This window comes from Diadema setosum, chromosome 6 (genome assembly GCF_964275005.1).
Source record: "Diadema setosum chromosome 6, eeDiaSeto1, whole genome shotgun sequence".
In the NCBI taxonomy this organism is placed as follows: domain Eukaryota; kingdom Metazoa; phylum Echinodermata; class Echinoidea; order Diadematoida; family Diadematidae; genus Diadema; species Diadema setosum.
The window spans coordinates 13,511,934-13,531,833 of record NC_092690.1 but is presented as its reverse complement, the minus strand read 5'-3'; the positions used below and the strand labels follow the sequence as shown (position 1 = coordinate 13,531,833).

General features: G+C 37.2%; 2 protein-coding genes across 2 annotated transcripts in view; both read left to right on the top strand.

Moving 5' to 3' along the window:
- The window catches only part of LOC140229548 (2-Hydroxyacid oxidase 1-like), an 88,530-nt gene that overhangs the window by 14,090 nt on the left and 54,540 nt on the right, over positions 1 to 19,900 (top strand). The gene's annotated exons all lie outside the window — the stretch shown is intronic.
- On the top strand, positions 11,650 to 13,997 carry LOC140230104 (uncharacterized). Its single transcript, XM_072310306.1, has 3 exons — positions 11,650 to 12,703; positions 12,740 to 12,909; positions 13,989 to 13,997. The coding sequence occupies exons 1-3, from the start codon at positions 11,650 to 11,652 to the stop codon at positions 13,995 to 13,997; spliced, it is 1,233 nt and encodes a 410-aa protein (XP_072166407.1).

Here is a 19,900-nt window from a genome sequence, read left to right as displayed (position 1 = left end):
ATCATGTCAATTTTCATATTAAAGAAAATTCCCTCCCATAGAGATAACACGTCATAACGAAGATACAAAAAGAAGTACATATAGCCTTTGACCTCAATTTGCACAGACAAGATGGCATCTGAGTAAAAAGTAGTTATTTTGTGAAATGATCCTTGTAACATGGTCTTTGCGTGTGCAAAATATGGGAAAGATAGGACATGTATTCACTAAGATACAGGGTGAAACACTTATGACCTTTGACCCTTATTGACATACCCAAGATGGTGTCTGATCAAGTAGTTGTTATTTTATGAAATAATTCACGTGACATGAACTAAACAAGTTCAAAATATAGAAGTGATAGAGGCTGTTTTTCTTGAGTTATTGCAAAGAAAGTTGCAGAAAGAAAGAAATATCTCAATACATCGAAGATAAGCCTGAATTTCAACCCAATTTTTTGACGTGATTCTGACATCGTATGAAAAAACAAAGGGCACACTTCCGGTAGCGTAAAGTCTCAGCTACAACATATTAAAATCTGGGAGAAATTTACCGAAGCTTAAGTGAGCTAGTGCTCGATAAAGATAGTCATGTCAATTTTCATTTCCAGAAAAACTGCACTCCCATAGAGATAACACGTAAATTGGTCAAATTTGACAAGATTACTTTCAATCCGTTTTTACGAGGTGATACCGTTATCCAATCAAATTATTGTAATTTCATGTTTCAAAGAACATTAAATAAGCTACATCATATTGAAATCTGGACGAAAATCAACGAAAGAATAAGTGAGATACGCTTGAGTGAACTTGAAATTTGATGACGTCATTTTGAACATTTGCTTTTTTTACTTTATTAAGAAATTTGATATCTTTTCATCATTTTTCCAGCATCGCCAACCCATGAAATAACATGTACAACTCATCAGCTTTCAGAATATGTAAAGAAAATGGGGGGTCACCGTCCATCCTGACGAGTAAATTCGGATTTAAAATTGGCGGTTTTTTGGCATTGTTGCACTGTATATCGCCATTGACGCGCGCGCGGAATTTCAACTTTGACGGGCCCGTATGACGTCATATTGAGTCGGATTGACTTGAAACTTGGTAGAAATATTTCTTGACATGTCAGACATCCGATAAATGTAAAAAAACGGTAAATTTCGCTTGCATATGAGCTGTGCGTGCGTACATGAGCGCGCACGTACGCGTCCGTCCAATTTTTGCAATTTTTCAAAAAATGCTCTAAATGGTCTGAAACGTGTGCAAAAAAAATTTGAGCTCGATTTGAGCATACAAATATTTCAACGCGCGCGTACGCGCACGTTTTAAGAGAAAATATGAATTTTGAGAAATTGAGTGGAATGGGCATAACTTGAAATATATGTGACGTAAATTTCATTGAAAAACTCCATTCCATTAATGAGATATGAGTGAGAATGTGTTTTCATATAATGACGTCATAGTGACGTCACGATTGACCAATCACAATGATATATAAAATTTGTCGTCTTTGGGACATGATACATATATGGTATGAGTTTGAAGTTGATACTCTGAGTACTTTCTGAGTACGTAGATACACAACTTTTGTCCAGAAATAAAGAAAGAAGAAGAAGAAGAACAAAGAATCCGTACAGATACAGAAGGTGATCCGAGAGGATACTCGGATCACCTAACTAGACTTGTAATTTGTCACCACTGACAAATTAGGTGATCCGATCTGTTCGGAAATCAACGATTTGCGTCTCCTGATCCCAGTAGGCATGACCATACCGGTCTATCTGTGTTTAGTGGACTTTGGCCGTGTGATGTTTGGGTTCTCATTTAGGAAAGACCGAGTCAGATTTGCCATCTATGGTACACAATGTCTTATACACTAATGAAGTCCTAAGTCAGTGATGTTTGGTTCTCATTTAGGAAAGGGTGTCAGGTCTTTAATTTCAACCACGTTTTTTGACGTGTTCCCCACATCTTATGAAGAACAAAGGACACACTATTTACGCTTTATTTTTAACCACGTTTTGTGTCGTGATGATCCCGATATCGTATGTAGAAACGGGGGCACATTAGCGATAGCCCAAAGTTTCAGCTACATCATATTAAAATCTGGGAGAAATTCACGGAAGGGTAAGAATGGTAGTGGTCGGTAAAGGCAATCCTGTCATTATTTTTTTACAGGTAGAAACATTCCGTTCCATAGATATGTACGTTATAGCAGACAAGGTAGCATCTGTGCAAGAAGTGGTTATTTTGTGGTTTGATCCTTGTAGCATGGTGTTTGCGTTTGCAAAATATGGGAAATAATTGACATGTATTCACGAAGTTATAGTTTGAAAGATTTATGACCTTTGACCTTAATTTACGTACTCAATGTGTTGTTCGGTCAAGTAGTATTAGGTTATAAAATATTGCACGTGACATGAGGTAAACATGCCAAGTATGGGGGTAGTAGGGGGTGTCTTTCTTGAGTTATTGCATAGAAAGTTGCACATAGAAAGAAATAGGAAAATATATTGAAGATAAGCTTTAATTTTAGCGAAGTTTTTCGTCATGTTTTTGACGTCGTAAACGAAAGGTTTACAAATTGGAAAGTTCAATAAAAGAAAAGGGGTAAACAATTACTACGGTACATAGAAGTACAATTTGAAAGCATAGATGAATCAAACCTGGAAGACAAGAAGGAATTATACAGATTGAAAACGAAATAAAGGGGAAAAATTTTTTTTAGAACGACATGTAAGAAACAGTTTGGAGGGGATAGAGAGGATAAGGCCCTCGTAGTTGGAGGGAAAAACAACCCATGAAGGAAACAAAAAACAGGTAGAAAGTAGATTTATACAGTTGAGTTAAAAAGGAAATAGAGAAATATAGAGAAGAGAAAATGATTGCTAGGATGGAAGGGGGAATACATTCTACCTGAAAATAAAGGAAGAATTTAAAGGGAGAAATGGAAGAGAAAGATATTCGTGATGTGTCCAGCATATACACTCTCGCACGCCCTCTTTCAACCGCCGCCATGAAGCTGCAACCGAGGACAAGGAAAAAATTAGCTTTTCAACGACACCATAGAAAAAGTTGCTGTGTGGACGGCCGGACGTCGTTTACCTTCAAACCAATTCGTAATTGTGCCTGTGTACAGAGCGGACCAGCAATTCCAGCGAATAGTGATCAAGGTTTTCCAATGTTTTTCCGACACTTGTAAACGCTGAAAGTGAAAAAGCTTACCGTATATTCGACTTTGGAGGCTCAGATGGAAGTATTTTAGGTTAATGAATAATCGGGGTGAGTTTGTGCATGTTTGGGGGTCGTTTGACAAACGGGTGCGAAGGTACAGTAGCGCCTAACTATACACAGCCCAGTCGCTGTACATGGTAGCGTACTATAACAGCGTCTGGTCGGGCTATGTAGCGCCCGAAGTTCAATGTCAGTGAGTATAGTAATAGATCCTATAAGGTACGCTAGAGTTGACTAGCCTAGTAGAATCTATACCGTGCAAGGCTGATCAGTTTATAAAGGCTCTAACAAAACAGTTAGTAAGTGGGCTTGGGCCTACTGGCGAAATTTCGGATCGGGTTAGTAGTAACGTACAGGTAGGCTCATTGGCGAAATATGGACGCCATTGTTTTAGATAATACATAGACCGCTAGAGGGGGTAAATTTTATATTACGTGAGGGGTCATGTTGGCATAGACCTAGGCTAGTCATATTAGTGCACTCCGCAAACGAAGTGCTCGGGACCGGCAGTTTTCTTTCGTTGTAACGAAATTTCGTTATAACCGAACAAATACAATACATATCGCAATCAAGGAAACCACGTGTATATATATCATATTCTGTTTGCTGAATACTCATCATACAGTGGAAAGCTATGTGGAAACTGAAATGTGGTGGGATAATCGGGCAAAATCGTGAAATAGGCCCCACTGCAGTGCGTGTGCTCCCATGGCCATGGGCCATGGCCATGGGCCATGGCCATGCGTTAGCAATAAGCAAGGGTAGGTCGTAGGGTTAGGGCATAGGGTTAATAGGGTTAGGGGTTAGGTAGGGTTGTATTTATGATTAAATTGGCTGTTAAATTAGTCGAGGGACATTAGGAAGTCCTTCTGAGAAGAGAGGGAGGGCGAAAGGTGTTACAACTGTATGCTGTGGAAATCGGCCCTACCGCTGTATATTAGTTTTGTGTAGGGCTAACTATACACAGCCCAGTCGCCGCTGTACATACGTAGCGCGACAGGGCTGTACCAACGAAGCTCCAAACACGAAGAGGGTCCAACGATAGCATGCGATCGGATTGAATTTTGATACTTTAGATCATTTTTTTGTCACTTCAAACTCATCTGACGAACAAAATGATAATGAGACTTCATATCTATGCTATGAATATTGAAATTTAGATTTGATAACTTACCTAAAATGATGGTTATATGCAGCATGTGTGAACGGTTCACGAACGGTACATCGTCTTTCACGCCAGGCCATTTCCAATATCCGGGAGGTCACATGATCTGAATGCCCTTTCAAAAGGTCGCGCTGTCGACCGTGCTGCTACACCAACACTCAAGCAGCGCATCGCACGCACGCAAAAGATTTCCGCAGAGATCAAGGCGCCATTTTGAATTCTGCAACGATGAACCCTGACGGTGTTAGGGAATCCGCCAGAAAGTATCATTTTTTGGTTCCACGGACTTATCACGAGGGCTCTCAATGGACTTACGAACCTTCTGTAATACAAGCATGCACTTAAGGTGAGTAACGTTTGGTAACGTGTACATTGTTTATAAAGAACGTATAAATTTTCATAAGTTTTGTAGTTGTGTTGTGGTTCCCCACTTTGTAGGTGCCCGCTTGTTGGTCAGATGCTGTATTCGCGTAGCGTATTAACAGCGTCTGGTCGGGCTAGTGTAGGGCCTAATTGCCGTTTGGTGGGGCCGCATTCACGAGTATAATATACTGTGCGTCTGTGGAAGGAAGCCCCACCGCCGTGCTTGCCTACCAATGAACGCCACACGGGGGGCTGAATTCACGAGTATAAATAGGTGAGCCGCCGTAGTATTACTTTAGTACGAACAAGCAGTGGTGAGGCCTATTTCACGAGCATGTCGATAACTGTATTACAATAATAAACTAAGTTCCCCTCAGAAACTGTGCGTGACACGTAACACACAGTGGTGTGAAGCGTTCACACATGCAGAGACGCTATAAATGCTTGTTCCGCTACGTATTTTCGAAAGCAATTCACATTTTGTTATAACGGAGCACATTTTTTTTGTTTTTCTTTGTCTGTGGCGCTTGGAAAAGACTTCGGTATAATGGAATTTTCGCTGTAACCGTGTTTGTTATAAACGAACATTGTACCATAGATTTTGATGGTGATATATTTGGGACCAGAAGATTTACTTCGTTATAACGAAATTTTGTTATAACCGTGTTCGTTGTAGTGGGAGTGCACTGTAGTATGATGATGGGGGGTGGGTTTCCGGACACTTAAGTTTGCGCATGAAAACTTCCCTATTTTATATAGAATGTGCACCCTTTGCCTAAAGACTTGTTATAGACTCCCCATATACTAGACAACATACTGTGAAAACGATGTGAGAATTAACCTGCTAAATCGTTGGATGTGACCTTCAAAGTGATTCCATGTACGTGTCCCACATGCAACCCTTGGTCTAACTGTGACCATAAGTACCAGCAGCCCCATATATAGACTCTACGCATAGCCTATGGGGCTGGTCGCAGTAACCATGGTAACCCTTGGTCATACTTAGTAACGTTGGTTAAAAGTCTTAATCTATACTCATAAATTTAATAAAGACCAACAGTTGACACTACTGTTAGTGATAGCAGTGCTTTCTGTCTCCCTTTCATTTTTCTTTTTTACGGGGCATACAGGGGAACAGTTGTATACTACTTATAACAACGACTGTAGGTGTAGGAGTTTGTTTTGACATACAGTTCAAGTATTATTCTTAGTCGTGAATTGTAATTGAAGAAATGTCATTTACTAGTTTGTAACTTTATTTGGAGTATGCAGTCCAACAATTAAAGTTTGAGCTAGAGTAGGTGCTAGTAAAGTTGGTCTAAGAGAGAAAGAGGTAGAACTTCTATCGTTAGACATAGTTTGTCGGCTGTAACACAAACTTGAAGAAGTAAAGTTACCGTAAATTTTAAATGACTTTGCAGCTTTATTTCAGAAATGTTTTTGCTGATATTGTGGGGTCTGAAGCACAGTTTCATCTCTGTGTGCATGCCTTCTAAAAATGAAGAAAATGAATCAGCTAGAATGGAAGGTAGAGTTTGTTTTATTGGCATAGACTCGCGTGTTAAGAAGCTTGCGTTATTATTACTAAAATGAGTGCCATTGGGCTCCATGGCCATGTGGGGCTCCATGGCATACTACACCTGTTTGCCTGTGAAGTTGCAAGAGTATGTCCTCTTAGTCGTAGTTTTAGCGGTAGCTTCTATAGTCTTTGTTAAGTTTTGTACATCTAGGTCTGTTGAGTATTAGTGTTCATGAAGTTTTGGGACTGTATTTTCCACCTCTTTTCCATTTTCAGTTATGCTGTACTGGTAACTGTGACCAATGCCTACGCTACATTATTATGAAACAATATTGTGTTTGTACATATTTACTAAAGGAAGAAAGCTTGCATATTTTATTATATGATAAAATGATACTTTTTTTTTTTTGCTTCAGAATCCCTGGTGTATCAACAGTGTATTTTGGATCTGTGGTGGACCTTGGACAGAGGATAGTGGTAACGTGTTGTTGTGGCGAATTATTCCCTTTAGAAGGATGACTTTATAGATAATATATAGTTTTGGTACCTTAAAAGTTTCCTGAATTTTTGTCTTTCAGGCTAAAGTACCAGTACCTTTCATATAACTGACACTGTGAGAGTTACTTGACCCAAAGTGCTCTCATGTCTCAGTAATCATGTAGTTAACTGTGACCAGCAGCCCCATAGAGTATATGCATGGGGTCCAGCAGCCCCATACGCATAGCGTAGTGGGAATTTGCATTGTAGCATTCAGGATCATGACAGGTTTAGTATTGTAGGTAAATATCAACTTAAAGCCCAAAAGTTTATTCAATTTGAAGATGTAGCAATTAAGTATTGGAATAGGCTTCGGGCAACGTCTGATTCTGCCAATAGTGTCTTTGTGTTTGAATTGATGATTGAATGTGACTCGGTTGAGAGGACCTTGGGAGAGTTACATACACTGAATTGATGGCTAGCATGCACACACATGCATACACAAACATCTTCTCCGTTTATGGATTTGAAATTTGTATGCATATGATGTGTGCGTATGCGCTGTCCGAAGTATTCAGTGTATGTACAGCAGCTTTTCCAAGGTCCTCTTGACCGAGTCACATTCAGTCATTAATTTGAACAGAATGGGACTATTGGCAGAACCATATGTTGCTTGAAGGCTGTTCTCAATACTTCAACTTAATTGGTAAGTCTTCAAATTGAACAAATTTTAGGATTTTACGTTGATATTTATCCGCAATACTAAATCTGTCATGATCCTGGTTGCTTCATTGTGAAGCCCCATTACGCTATGTGTATGGGCCTGCTGGTCGTAGTTAGCTATGTGTACACGTGTTTTGTATGGGGCTGCATGGTGTTGGTCGCAGTTATGCAATAATGGTTTTGTACAGTACGTGTACTACCTTGCTCCCGTACGGCGGCGGCTCTGGTACAAAACCATTATTGCATGATTACTAAGACATGAGAGCACTTTAGGGCGAGTAATTCTCACAGTGTTAGTCAATGAAAGGTACTTTAACTTGAAACAGTAAGTAAGACACGGAAATTCAGGGAAACTTTTGAGGTACAGTACCAAAGCTTTACATTATCTTTAATCGCTTATTGCAGAATGCCATTTACTCTGATTGCTGTAGAGACAGATTGTGTATTTTAGAAAGGGAAGGGAATGAGTACCAGTAATCTGTTGTCAGGATATCTTTATCTGTGGGTGCTTTTCATTATTTTGAAGGTTTGTTATTCAGAAGCATTGTTATTGTGAAGGGTCGTTAATCCGAAACACACAAATTCCTTGTAATTAGAGGTTTGTTAATCTGGGAATGAAAAAGGGTCAGTTAATCCAAACATTTGTGGCATTATTCTGAAAGTTTGATATTCTGAAGGTTCATTAAATCAAAAGTGGAAAAGGGCTTGCTATTCTGAAGCCTTTTACTTGAAAATGAAATAGGGTTCGTTATTTGAAGGTTTGTTTATTCGAAACTGAAATACGGTTCGTTATTCCAAAGGTTTTTTTTTTTTTTTTTTTTTTTTTTTTGACATGATATGCGGTCTGTAACAAATCTTTGGAATTGAGAGCAATGTTTCATTTTCGTATTAACGAGCCTTCAGTTTATCGAACCTTATTTCATTTTTCGGATTAATGGACCTTTTTAGTAAGAAACCTCATCACTTTTTCGGATTAATGAGTTTTTGAAATTATGAACCTTTGGAATAATAAGCTGTAACTAAAATTTTAATGTACTAATAATGCAGTTTTGCACAGGGGTGATGGTGGATGGGTTAATTGACACAGTGATTTGGATTTTAATGGTGTACATACTTTTGTGCAATTATCAGTTGTGTTTTATTTTACCAGTTATCAGGTTACACTGTAGTTGCAAGATGCATTAGGGTCCTATGATTGGTTTGAAATACAATGTACTGGTAATGTATCGTGACTTGAGACTATACGATCTCTTGTTTATCAGTAAAGGAATATGTGTGCCGAGTGTGTGATTGGTCTTAGTGTTAAGTGGCATTGTGCAACATTGTATCTTCCCAAAGGGAGTAATTGCCTATTGTAGGTTTTTGGTAAAGGTACATTTATTGTTTGGTTGTGACACAATTTGCTAGATTTAGAAGTAGCTCCAGAGCTTATTTAAATGGTTAGTGGAAGTGTTACTTGGTTGGAAACAGGTATAAATAGGAAGATAAAATTGTAAGTTGTACTGGTGCATGGTCAAATTTGAAGGTTAGAGATTGCTGCATTTATTAGTTAAAAAGGGTGGCTAGTGTGGGGTTAATAGGAATCGGTGGGAATGCTTGGGGATGATTGTTTCAGTTCTTGTGGGCTTCATTTAAGAGTATGATTTATTGTTGAGTAAAAATGATTTGCTTCAGAACAGTGTCATATTAAAGTAATGTACAGTTTATTGCCCCGTCACTGTATGGGCATGTTATGGTATAAACATTAAACTGGACATTACTTGAATATGAGATTATTTTGAAGTAAATAGTTTTCACACAGTAATGTAATGTTAAATGAATCCCACATGAATTGGAACAATCATCGCGAGTATTTCTGGTGTTTTTCATTGATCAGTTACTGGCATCCCCTTTAACAAGCAAGTTTAGAGTGATATGTGATTAATGATCTTGAAGGGAAACAAATGCATTACATATTTCCATTTTCTTTGGGTTTTTTTTTTTTTCTTGAGCATTTTGTAAAATTTTGTTTGCGATTACCATTTTCTTTTGTGTTTATTTTGACAGGTACTGGTTGCTCTGGAAGGAGATTTCTGTTTCTGTTTGTGAAAGGTGTGTTTGTACATGTGTTTGTCGTTTTCAGTACATGTCATCTGTTCAATCATCTTCATTTTACATACCATCTCATACCATTTCACCTTCACCCTCAATACTCAAGATCTTGAGTCTTTGAGAATTGCTTTCATTTGATTTTCCATCGAGAATCTCATTTATATTGTCATCCTAAAGTCTGTTTATTTTCAACTCATGACAATAAGCCTCTAGCACTTTGTAGCTAGTTGGTGAGTCAAGAAGAGTTGTGGTAAACAGCAAGAGAGTCAGAATCAGAATCAAAGAGCGTCAATCAAAGAGTGTCAATCATAGAGTGTCAATGAGAATCAAAGAGACTCGGAATCAGAATCAAAGAGAATCAGAATCAGAATCAAAGTGAATCAGAATCAGAATCAAGGAGAGTCAGAATCATAATCAAAATAAATCAGAATCAAATAGTCTACTTGCTGGCAGTTCATGTCAATTATTCCTAGCACTTTGAAGCTAGTTGGTGAGTCAAGCAGAGCTGTGACAGATAGGTTGAAAGACATTGAAAAAACTTGAATGAGATTGAATAAACTTGAAAGATATTGAAAAGGCTTGAAAGACATTGAAAAAAGTTGAAAGAACTTGAAAGAGTCAGAATCAGAATCATAGAGAGTGAGAATCAGAGTCAAAGAGAATCAGAATCAGGATCAAAGAAAGACAGAATCAGAATCAAAGAGAATCAGAATCAAGGAGAGTCACAATCAGAATCAAAGAGAATCAGAATCAAAGATAATTAGAATCAGAGTCGGGGAGAGTCAGAATCAGAATCAAAGAAATTCACAATTGAAAAGTGTGTTGGCAGCTCAAGTCAATAGTCCTAGCACTTTGAAGCTAGTTGGTAAGTTAAGCAGAGCTGTGGCAGATAGGTTGAAAGACATTGAAAAAAACTTGAAAGACTTTGAAAAGGTTTGAAAGACATTGAAAATTGAAAACTTGAAAATATTTGAAAGAACTTGGAAGAGTCAAAATCAGAATCAAAGAGTCAGAAACTTGAGATAACTTGGAAGGAAGACCTTGAAAGAACTGGAAAGAATTACATTGTATATAGTCAATAATTGAAGAGCGTCATCTTGAAACAACAGTTTTATAGTTTTCTGGTAATTGTTATAGGGGTAGACAAGAATATTGCACCTTCAAAGGTTATTTAATATTTGAAATATTCTGCATTGAAAGTTTGCAGCAAATAATTCAACTACAGTTGACAAGAGTAATAGCTAGGACTTTAAATTTTGAAGGAATTGTCAAGTGTGTGAGTAGCAGCTGTGTGAGGTGAGGCGAGAGGTATACTCAATATAACAATTTGAAAAACGTGAAAGTGAGTCATGAATTTTAGTTAATTGTTAACTCTGTAAAAAAAAGTATTTGAAGAGCACTATCTACAGACAAAAGCATCGTACTTATGTAGTGAACGCCGAAGGGAGGGACAATAATATTGCACCTTCAGGGGACTTTTGAAATTGTTGGGCTGTGAATGCAATTGAGCACAATTGGTGAAAGACATACTTTTATTGCAAAGGGAGCCATCTCAAGACAGAAACATTACAGTTTCTTTTATTTACAGGCTTTAAATAATTGTCAGTGAAGACAAAGAGTAATTGGTGAAATAGAAGTCTTTGTTGCAAAAAGCCTTTATTAAGGGAAACATTTATTGTGCAATAAAGGTAAAAGTATAATTGGTAAAATACAAAACTTTATTGCAAAGAGCATAATCTCAAGATAAAGGCATAGTTTGCTGAAATTAAACATCACATACATTGCACAGATAATTTTTCTTGGTAGACAAAGAGCGCCACCTGTTGGTAGAAACTTTATAAGGATCAGTGTCACAGCCTTATTGGAAGTACATTGTACAGTGAAATACAGTACACAGTTATATATTAGTACAACTTTCAAGGCAGTACAAATTGACAGTTTTGTTATCAATCGTAATACTAGTGGAGTAGACGTGATTCATATAAGTATAGCAATCGATTCAAGGAATATATCTGTATTGTTTGAATAGTTGATTGATATACATTTATTTGGTAATAAGTACCTACTTTTAAAGATTCGAACCCTGTAGTTTGACAATGGAAGCAAATGTGTTCAAGAATGTTATTGGTGATATCCTAGATATCCTCCATAGTTGTGACTTGATGAGAAATGTAGAGGTCAGTGAATGTGATGCATGTTGCAATGTGATCAGTGAAGATGAAAGCAAAGTACTATGTGAGGATTGTGGCAAGCAGTTTCATGTGATGTGTACAGGAACCATTTCTGATGCTAGACTGTGTGTTGTAAGGTTGATTTGGATTTGTTCTGCATGTGGAAGCAATAATGTTGCCCATCGCATCTTTGACAGAATTGGCATTCCCTGTCATTTCAATAGATATGAGCTTCTTGAAGACCTTGGTGATGAAGATTTTGGTGTTGATGTTTCACATTCATCATGCAAGAGCAACCAGAGTAAGAAACCAACCAAGAGACCGAGAAAGAGGTATGTGAAAAGAAAGGGCAATCTTGGAATTCCAGAAGTGACAAATGTGTGTGTGAAGGAAAGAGCAAATTATGAGAGAGGTGAATCGGTTTCAACATTCATTACAAATCTCACTAGGAGGCAATTTCAGCCATTAGAAACTGCAGTTGTTGATGGTTGGACAACTGTGAAATCAAGGAAGTCAAAAATGATTGAGAAGGCAAAAGTGACAACATCCCAAACAATGACTGACAATCCCAAGACCAAGACCAGTAACAAGAGCTCAGTGAGATCAGTAAATGGTGTGATTCTCCAACCTGGTGTGACCTACATTGGCAAAGCAATGAAAACCTACTATCTTGAAAAAGAGAAAAGAGCCAAGACCAGCAAGGGCAAGAAATCAAAAGTAGAAACAAAGCAAAAAGAACCTGGTAAATTTGTGAAGCAAAATGTGAATGCAAACTTGGACACAGAACGAAATGATAGTCTGCAGGTGTATACTGAATCTGTGTTGAATGTATATTCAAAGTGTGTTCAGTCACCTCATGTTATGGCAAAATACACTGAGCAAATCTATGCAAAAACACAAAGAAGTTGGGCTGATGTGGCTAAAAGCACTCCGAATATGACTAATGAATGTTGCGTACCGAATGGTGATCAAACTACATGTGCCTCTGTCCCTTCCACAGACATTGAAAAAGAAGGTGCCTCTGTCCCTTCCACAGACATTGAAAAAGAAGTTTGGAATTTGAACAGGCTCTATGGAGGTGGAAATGCACGGCAACCAAGAAAGAAAGGTCGTTTCACGAAGATCAACAGACAAAGTCTGCTATCGGTACAGAATGCCAACTCACAAGTGCATGATAATGGAAAGGTGAATCCTGAAATTTCAAACCTGGTTAAAAGTGCTGACTCACGGGTGTGTAATGATGGAAAGGTCAAACCTGACATTCCTGAAGGAGAACATGTGGCAAAGAATGAAAAGTTGTGTAAGAATGAAACATCTTATTATGAGGACAGTAATTCCACAAGTAGAGACAACACAAGCTCGAATGATATGTCCAAAGTGAAATGTGATAGAATGCACAATGTGCATGAACTAAACCCATGTTACAGTGAAAGAAAAGATGTTGAAAGTGACAGACAAATATCAGTGAAGGAATTGTTCCCTGTGAATTCTTGTACAGATGTAAGTGTTCACTCTCCATGTCACAGACCTGTTTCAGCTATACAGTGTGCTCAAGTTTGTAGTGAATCAGTATTCTTGCCTGAATGTGAAAAAACTACTAATCCATCTGACTGCATAGTAATGAATGGTGATTCTGCAAAAAGTGCTAACCACCATAATTCATATGGTGTACATGAATCGACAGTACATGCATTAGATGATGAACCAGCTGCAAGTGATTTAGAGACTGAAGAACGTGTCTGTAAGCCTGTTTCACTCTCAAGTTCTGAATGTGGTGGAAGGCAATCATATCCTATGACCAAAACAATCGCACAAGGAAGTTTTAATCAAGGTGATCAACGATTTGGTTACACTGCTGGCAAACAATGTGCATGTAATTCTCTTGTGGCAGTTCTCTACACTCAAACAAAGAATGGAATCGAAATGAGACCTCGTGATCTTGATCAGATTCTGTCACTTGGGAATGATTTGTATTATTACATAAAGAAGGATTCACCAGTGAATGAAGAGCTTGTAATGATAGATGAATTACCCAAGGAACTTCATATTCAGGATGAAAAATTTCAAATAACCTATGCTGAATCAAAATATGGAGTGTTGGATGGAAATCAAAACAATTTGTCCAATTTTGGTGCTTTGTCATTGAACCAAGCCTTAGAACAAGAACTGTGCAGATATGATGCATGTCTTATGAATTTTGCTGAGTGTACATTTGCAATCATTAGACATGACAATGGTTATTATGTATTTGATTCTCATTCCAGAAGTCATGATGGATACCTGGTACAAGATGGATGCAGTGTCTTGCTTAGCATTTCATCATGGCAAGGTGTACTGGTACACTGTTTGAATTTGGCAAAATCTATGGCATGTAATTTACGTACTACTCAGTTTGAACTAACTGGTCTGGCATTAGAATCAAATTCTATGAAAAATGCATTGACAACTAGTGGCTCCAAGAGATCAAACCCAGTAAATCCTGCATGTGGGAATACAAATGATCAAAATAGCAACATTTCAAAACATTGTGATCATCTTAAAGGAATTAACAGTGATGGCTGTAAGACTCAAAATGAAACAAAGAAAAACAGAGCACATGTAAACAGTGATGACTATGGAAATATGAATGAAGTTGAATTTGTTTCAGTTGAGAAGACAACAGAAAGAAGAGATCGAAATTTCAAATTTGTTCCAATTACATATGCAGACAAGCAGTGTTTGTGCAATGAATTGAATGTCAGTTACAGTGGTGCTGCCAGTGAGTCAGTGCACGATAGAAATGAAAGTTTGTGTATGAGGAAACCTGTAAATGTCAAGAGAGTTATAGGTGATGGCAACTGCTTTTACAGAAGTATTGCTCATGTAGTTACTGGCAGTGAAGGAAACCATTTCATGCTCAGGAAATCCAATGTGGCCCATTTACTGGAAACAGGCGATTTATTTAAAAATGTAATAGACACAGTGAAATATGAGAATGTCAGGGACTTTGTTCTTCAAGAGAAGTTGATGGATTTAGGAACATGGGCTGGTCACACTGATATTAGTTCAATGGCACATATGCTAGATCATGACATATATGTGTATGATGATCGAAGAAAAAATTGGCAGATGCTGTCTGCAAGGAAACCTGGATACTACAACAAAGTAACAACTGAAAGAGGCATATATATTCTGTACACTGGAGGCAATCATTTTGACGCAGTGGAAAGTGTAACTACTGTTCAGTCTAGTACTTTGGATGAAAAATTACCAGTATTTCATGTGAATTCAGATACAAGTGTAGAAAGCAAGAAGAAAAGTCATGATTTATCATCTAAGATTACTAAAACACTAACATTAAAGAAATGCAGTGTTAGAATGAGGAAAATGACACAAAAACAAGTAATGGTGTCAAACCTGCAAGAGACACAAATCCCAGTAAAAAACACATGTGAACAGACAGTAAATGTCGACATTGATGCATCTGAGGTGGAACAAGTGGGAGATATAGAGAATATTAATCTCAAGTACAGTCCTGTGAATAAATCTGATGTAGAAAAGTTTTGTTGCAAATTAGGTATAAAGGTTAATGACAAATATAGCAGTACTGATATGCAAAAAGATATGGTAGAAAATGATATTACTATCCTGTCACACCCATTGACTGTCTATAGAATTACTGGTGACGGAAACTGCTTTTACAGAGCTATATCATATGTCTCATGTGGCAAGGAAGATTCACACCGTGATGTTCGAAAAGCAATAGTTAAGCATATTTTACAAAACAAGGGAGATTATGTAAGCCTTTTAAGATCAGGGTACACAGATATTGTAAAGTACATTGCAAAGGAAAGAGTACTCAACAATGGCACATGGGCTACAGAATTGGAAATAATGGCCTTATCAAATTTACTAGATACCGATGTTTATGTTTATGAAGGTAGTGGTTCAAAATGGAAATTATTTGGTGCAAGCAAAGTTCAGTTTGGAATTGCAACATCACAAAGAGGTATTTACTTGCAACACACAAATGGCAATCATTATGATGTTGTAGAATCTGTATGTCCAAGGATGCAAACATCAAGTTCATGTCAAAAGCCGTCAAGATCACAAAATATTACTGATATGGAAACACCTGCGACAAGAAAGAGAAAAGTCACAACTATGAGGAAAGTTACAAAACAAGTCGATGATTATCAAATCAATGTATTGAACAATGAAGTATTAGAGGATGACATGGAACCTGCAGTTAAAATGAGAAGGCATACTGAAGAATCTGAAGAAGTTAAAACTACTAGGCAATCTACAAAAAGGAAAAAACGAAGAAAAAAAAGTAATGCTAATGTTACCAGACGAAAAAATAGAGATCAAATGAGAGCACAGAGAGGAAAGAAAAAAGATGAGCAAAGGCTGTTGGAAGCAGAATTTTTATCAAATGATCAGTCTTTTGTACCCCGCAAAGTTAAAAAAGCAGCTGCAAAGAAAGTGAGGTATCAAACAGATCTTCCTTACAGGTTACAAAAAGAAAAAGAAAATTAAGAAAAGACAAAGGGACAAGTACACTTTGGATCCCAGTTACAGAGAACTTGTCAAGGAAAGGATGAGGAAAGAGATGAAATCCAAATATCAAAAAAATGCTGCATTTAGAGAAAGGCTGAAGAAAATGAGAAAAGCTCACTATGGAAGCAATGTTCTGTATAGAGAAAGACTTAGGAAATTGATGAAAGCTAGATATCGAAGCAATGCTTTATTCAGAGAGAAGTATAAGAAACTGGGGAGAGCTAAATATCAAAACAATGCTTCATTCAGAGAGAGAGTTAAGAAAATTCGGAGAAAAGTTTCAAACATTAAGTACAAGACGAATTCTGTGTACAGACAGCAGGTTGCGATGAGGAATGTGAAACGAAAAAAGCAAGAGAAAATGAATATGAGAAATTGTGATCATGTTTTGAAAAGGTTTAGGGAAACTATTTCACATGGCCCTGAATATGTATGTTGTGTATGTTTGAAATTATTATTCAAAAATCAAGTATTGAAGTGCACAAAACCAAAATATAGCGATTCGAAATGCTTAAAAGAGGAGTACTTGCATACATGCAGTGATGACTGTGATGTTGATTGTCAAATAATAAAGTCACCAAGAAATTCTTTATGGATTTGTTACACTTGCCACAGGAAATTATTAGCTGGTAATATGCCTGCTGAAGCTACCAGAAATAACTTAGAATTACATGCTATTCCTGTCGAACTTGAAAATCTGAATAAGTTGGAAATGCATTTAATTGCATTGAACATTCCATTTATGAAAATTTTGAACCTGCCTAAAGGAGGACAATATGGAGTACATGGCCCAACAGTTTGTGTACCTTCACGCACAGATGAAACCGTAAGGATGTTACCTCGACCAGAGACCGATGATCAATTGATACGTGTAAAACTGAAGAGGAAATTGTCATACAAAGGACATTATGAATATCAGTTTGTCAAGAAAAAGAATGTGCTAGTTGCATTGGAATATTTGAAGAAGAAGAATAAATGGTATTCTGATATTGTTATAGATAATGAATGGAATTCTGATTTATCAGAGGAAAATAGTCAAACAGCTTGTGTTGAACCGTTGAATTCAGGTGAATCCAATGATGGTTACGATGACATAGAGGATGATCATGATGGACGATTACAAGGCATTCAGTTGGACACATGTTTACAGAAGGTTGATATGAGGCAAGAAGTGCTTGATCAGTTTTTTGATGATATTTTATGTTGTGCACCTTGTGAAAAGAATAGTCCTGTATCACTGTTGATGGATAAAAGTAATGAGGCAAAATGTTTTCCTGCTCTATTTCCAACAGGCCAGCCAACATTTCATGATACTAGGTTCATTGACGTAACACTTGGTCGTTATTTGCATAATCGTCTGATGCACGTAGACAACAGATTTGCAAAAAATACAGAATATATCTTCTATGCTCAGTGTATTTATGAACTGCAACAAATACTTTCTAATGTTTCTATAGCTGTCAGAAAAAGCTCAGAGGGAATAGATAATTCCACATCGATACAGTGTTCAGATCTAAAAGATGCAAGAAAACTTCATGAGATACTGAATTCGAATAAAGGATACAAATTTCTGAAACAAATACGAGGAACACCTCCATACTGGCAATCTACACAGAAAGATGTATTAGCAATGGTTAGACAACTTGGGAAACCTACATGGTTTGCATCATTTTCTTCAGCTGAGATGAGATGGCCTGAAGTTATTAATACATTGCTAAATCAACAAGGTGATAGAAGAAAAGCAAATGATCTAGATTGGACAGATAAGTGTAATTTATTAAAGTCAAATCCAGTGACAGTAGCTCGTATGTTTGATAAACGCTTTCATGCATTTTTGAACAAAGTGATTCTTTCTGCGGCAGAACCTATTGGCAAGATAATTGACTATTTCTACAGAATTGAATTTCAACAGAGAGGATCTCCACATACACACTGTTTATTCTGGGTTGAAAACGCACCTAACTTGGGTATTGACAAAGATGAAACTGTCATAGATTTTGTTGATAAGTACATTTCATGCCAAATTCCATGTGAGGATGAAGATGAGGAACTATATGAAATAGTGAAGAATGTTCAGCTTCACTCAAAGAAACATTCAAAATCATGCAAGAAAAAGGGAACTACCTGTAGATTTAATTTTCCCAGACCACCTTCTGAGAAAACATTTGTTGTGAAGCCTAATGATAATCCAGAAGTTACAGATGAAGCTCAAGATATTCTGTCTACAGTAAAGAATTCATCATGTATGGAACGGACATATGATAATGCTAGACAGCTCTTTGAAGTTCTTGGGATGTGTCAAAAGGAATTTGAAGATGCCTATAATGCTGTAGCTATAAAAGAAGATATGGTGATGAGAAGAGATCCAAAAGACATATGGGTGAATCAATACAACCCATTTTTACTCAGAGCTTGGAATGCCAATATGGACTTGCAGTATATAACAAATGAGTATGCTTGCATTGTTTATGTTGTGTCATACATGTCAAAAGCTGAAAGAGAGATGGGTTTGCTCTTGAAAAATGCAGAGTGTGAAATGAAAGAGGGCAATGAAGATGCTCGGAAAAGTATGAAAGAAATAGGACATGTATATATGCAAAACCGTGAAGTTTCAGCGCAAGAAAGTGTGTATCGTGTTTGTAGCCTGAGACTGAAAGAGTGCTCAAGAAAAGTAGAGTTTATACCTGTTGGGCCAAATCCTGTGAGAATGAGTTTACCATTGAGTGTTATTCAAAGCAGACGAGACGATGATGATAGGAGTCCATGGATGCCAAACAGAATTGATAAATATAAAGCCCGACCTGATGGTTTTGAATTTGAAAATATGTGCTTAGCCACATTTTGTTCAAAGTATAGACTACTCAGTGAATCTGATATAAAGGGTAAGAAGCAGAAGCAGAAAGTCTTCAAATTGAGAAATCAGCTGGGCTATGTACAAAAACGATCTAGAACCAATGATGCTGTAGTGAGATATCCTCGTTTTTCACCGAATGTAACCCCCGAAAAATATTATCAGAGTATCTTGCAATTATATTTGCCATTTCGTACTGATAAACAGTTAAAACCTGATCAATTTGTGACATATCAGGAGTTTTATCAATCTGGATCTGTACGAATGCTTAATAAGAACGTGGAAAGTGTCAAAAGTATTGTCAATGAAAATCTCAGGCAGTTTGAAAAAAATGCTGATACAATTGATCAAGCACAAGAATATCTTGAGAAATTTGGTCCACAAGAAGATGCATGGGGATTACTCTGTCCAGAAACAGAAGTTGAAAGACATGAAGCAGCAAAAATCCATGTAGAAGTTGAAGATGCTGACGATGAATTTAGAATCCCAGATCTTGAATCTAAATCTAAGGGAAAAGAGTCATACGGCATAGAATTTCGCTCATGTAGCATTTCGAGAGAAGACAGTAATGTCTTATTAAGAACTTTAAATAGCAAGCAGCAAAAGGTGTTCTACAAAATACGACAATGGTGTCTTGACAGAGCTAATGGAAAAGAACCTACACCATTTCAGATATTTGTGACAGGTGGTGCTGGAACAGGAAAAAGTCATCTAGTGAAATGCATATGTAATGAAGGGACAAGAATTCTTAGCAGAATGATGCATAATCCAGATGATGTTTCAATT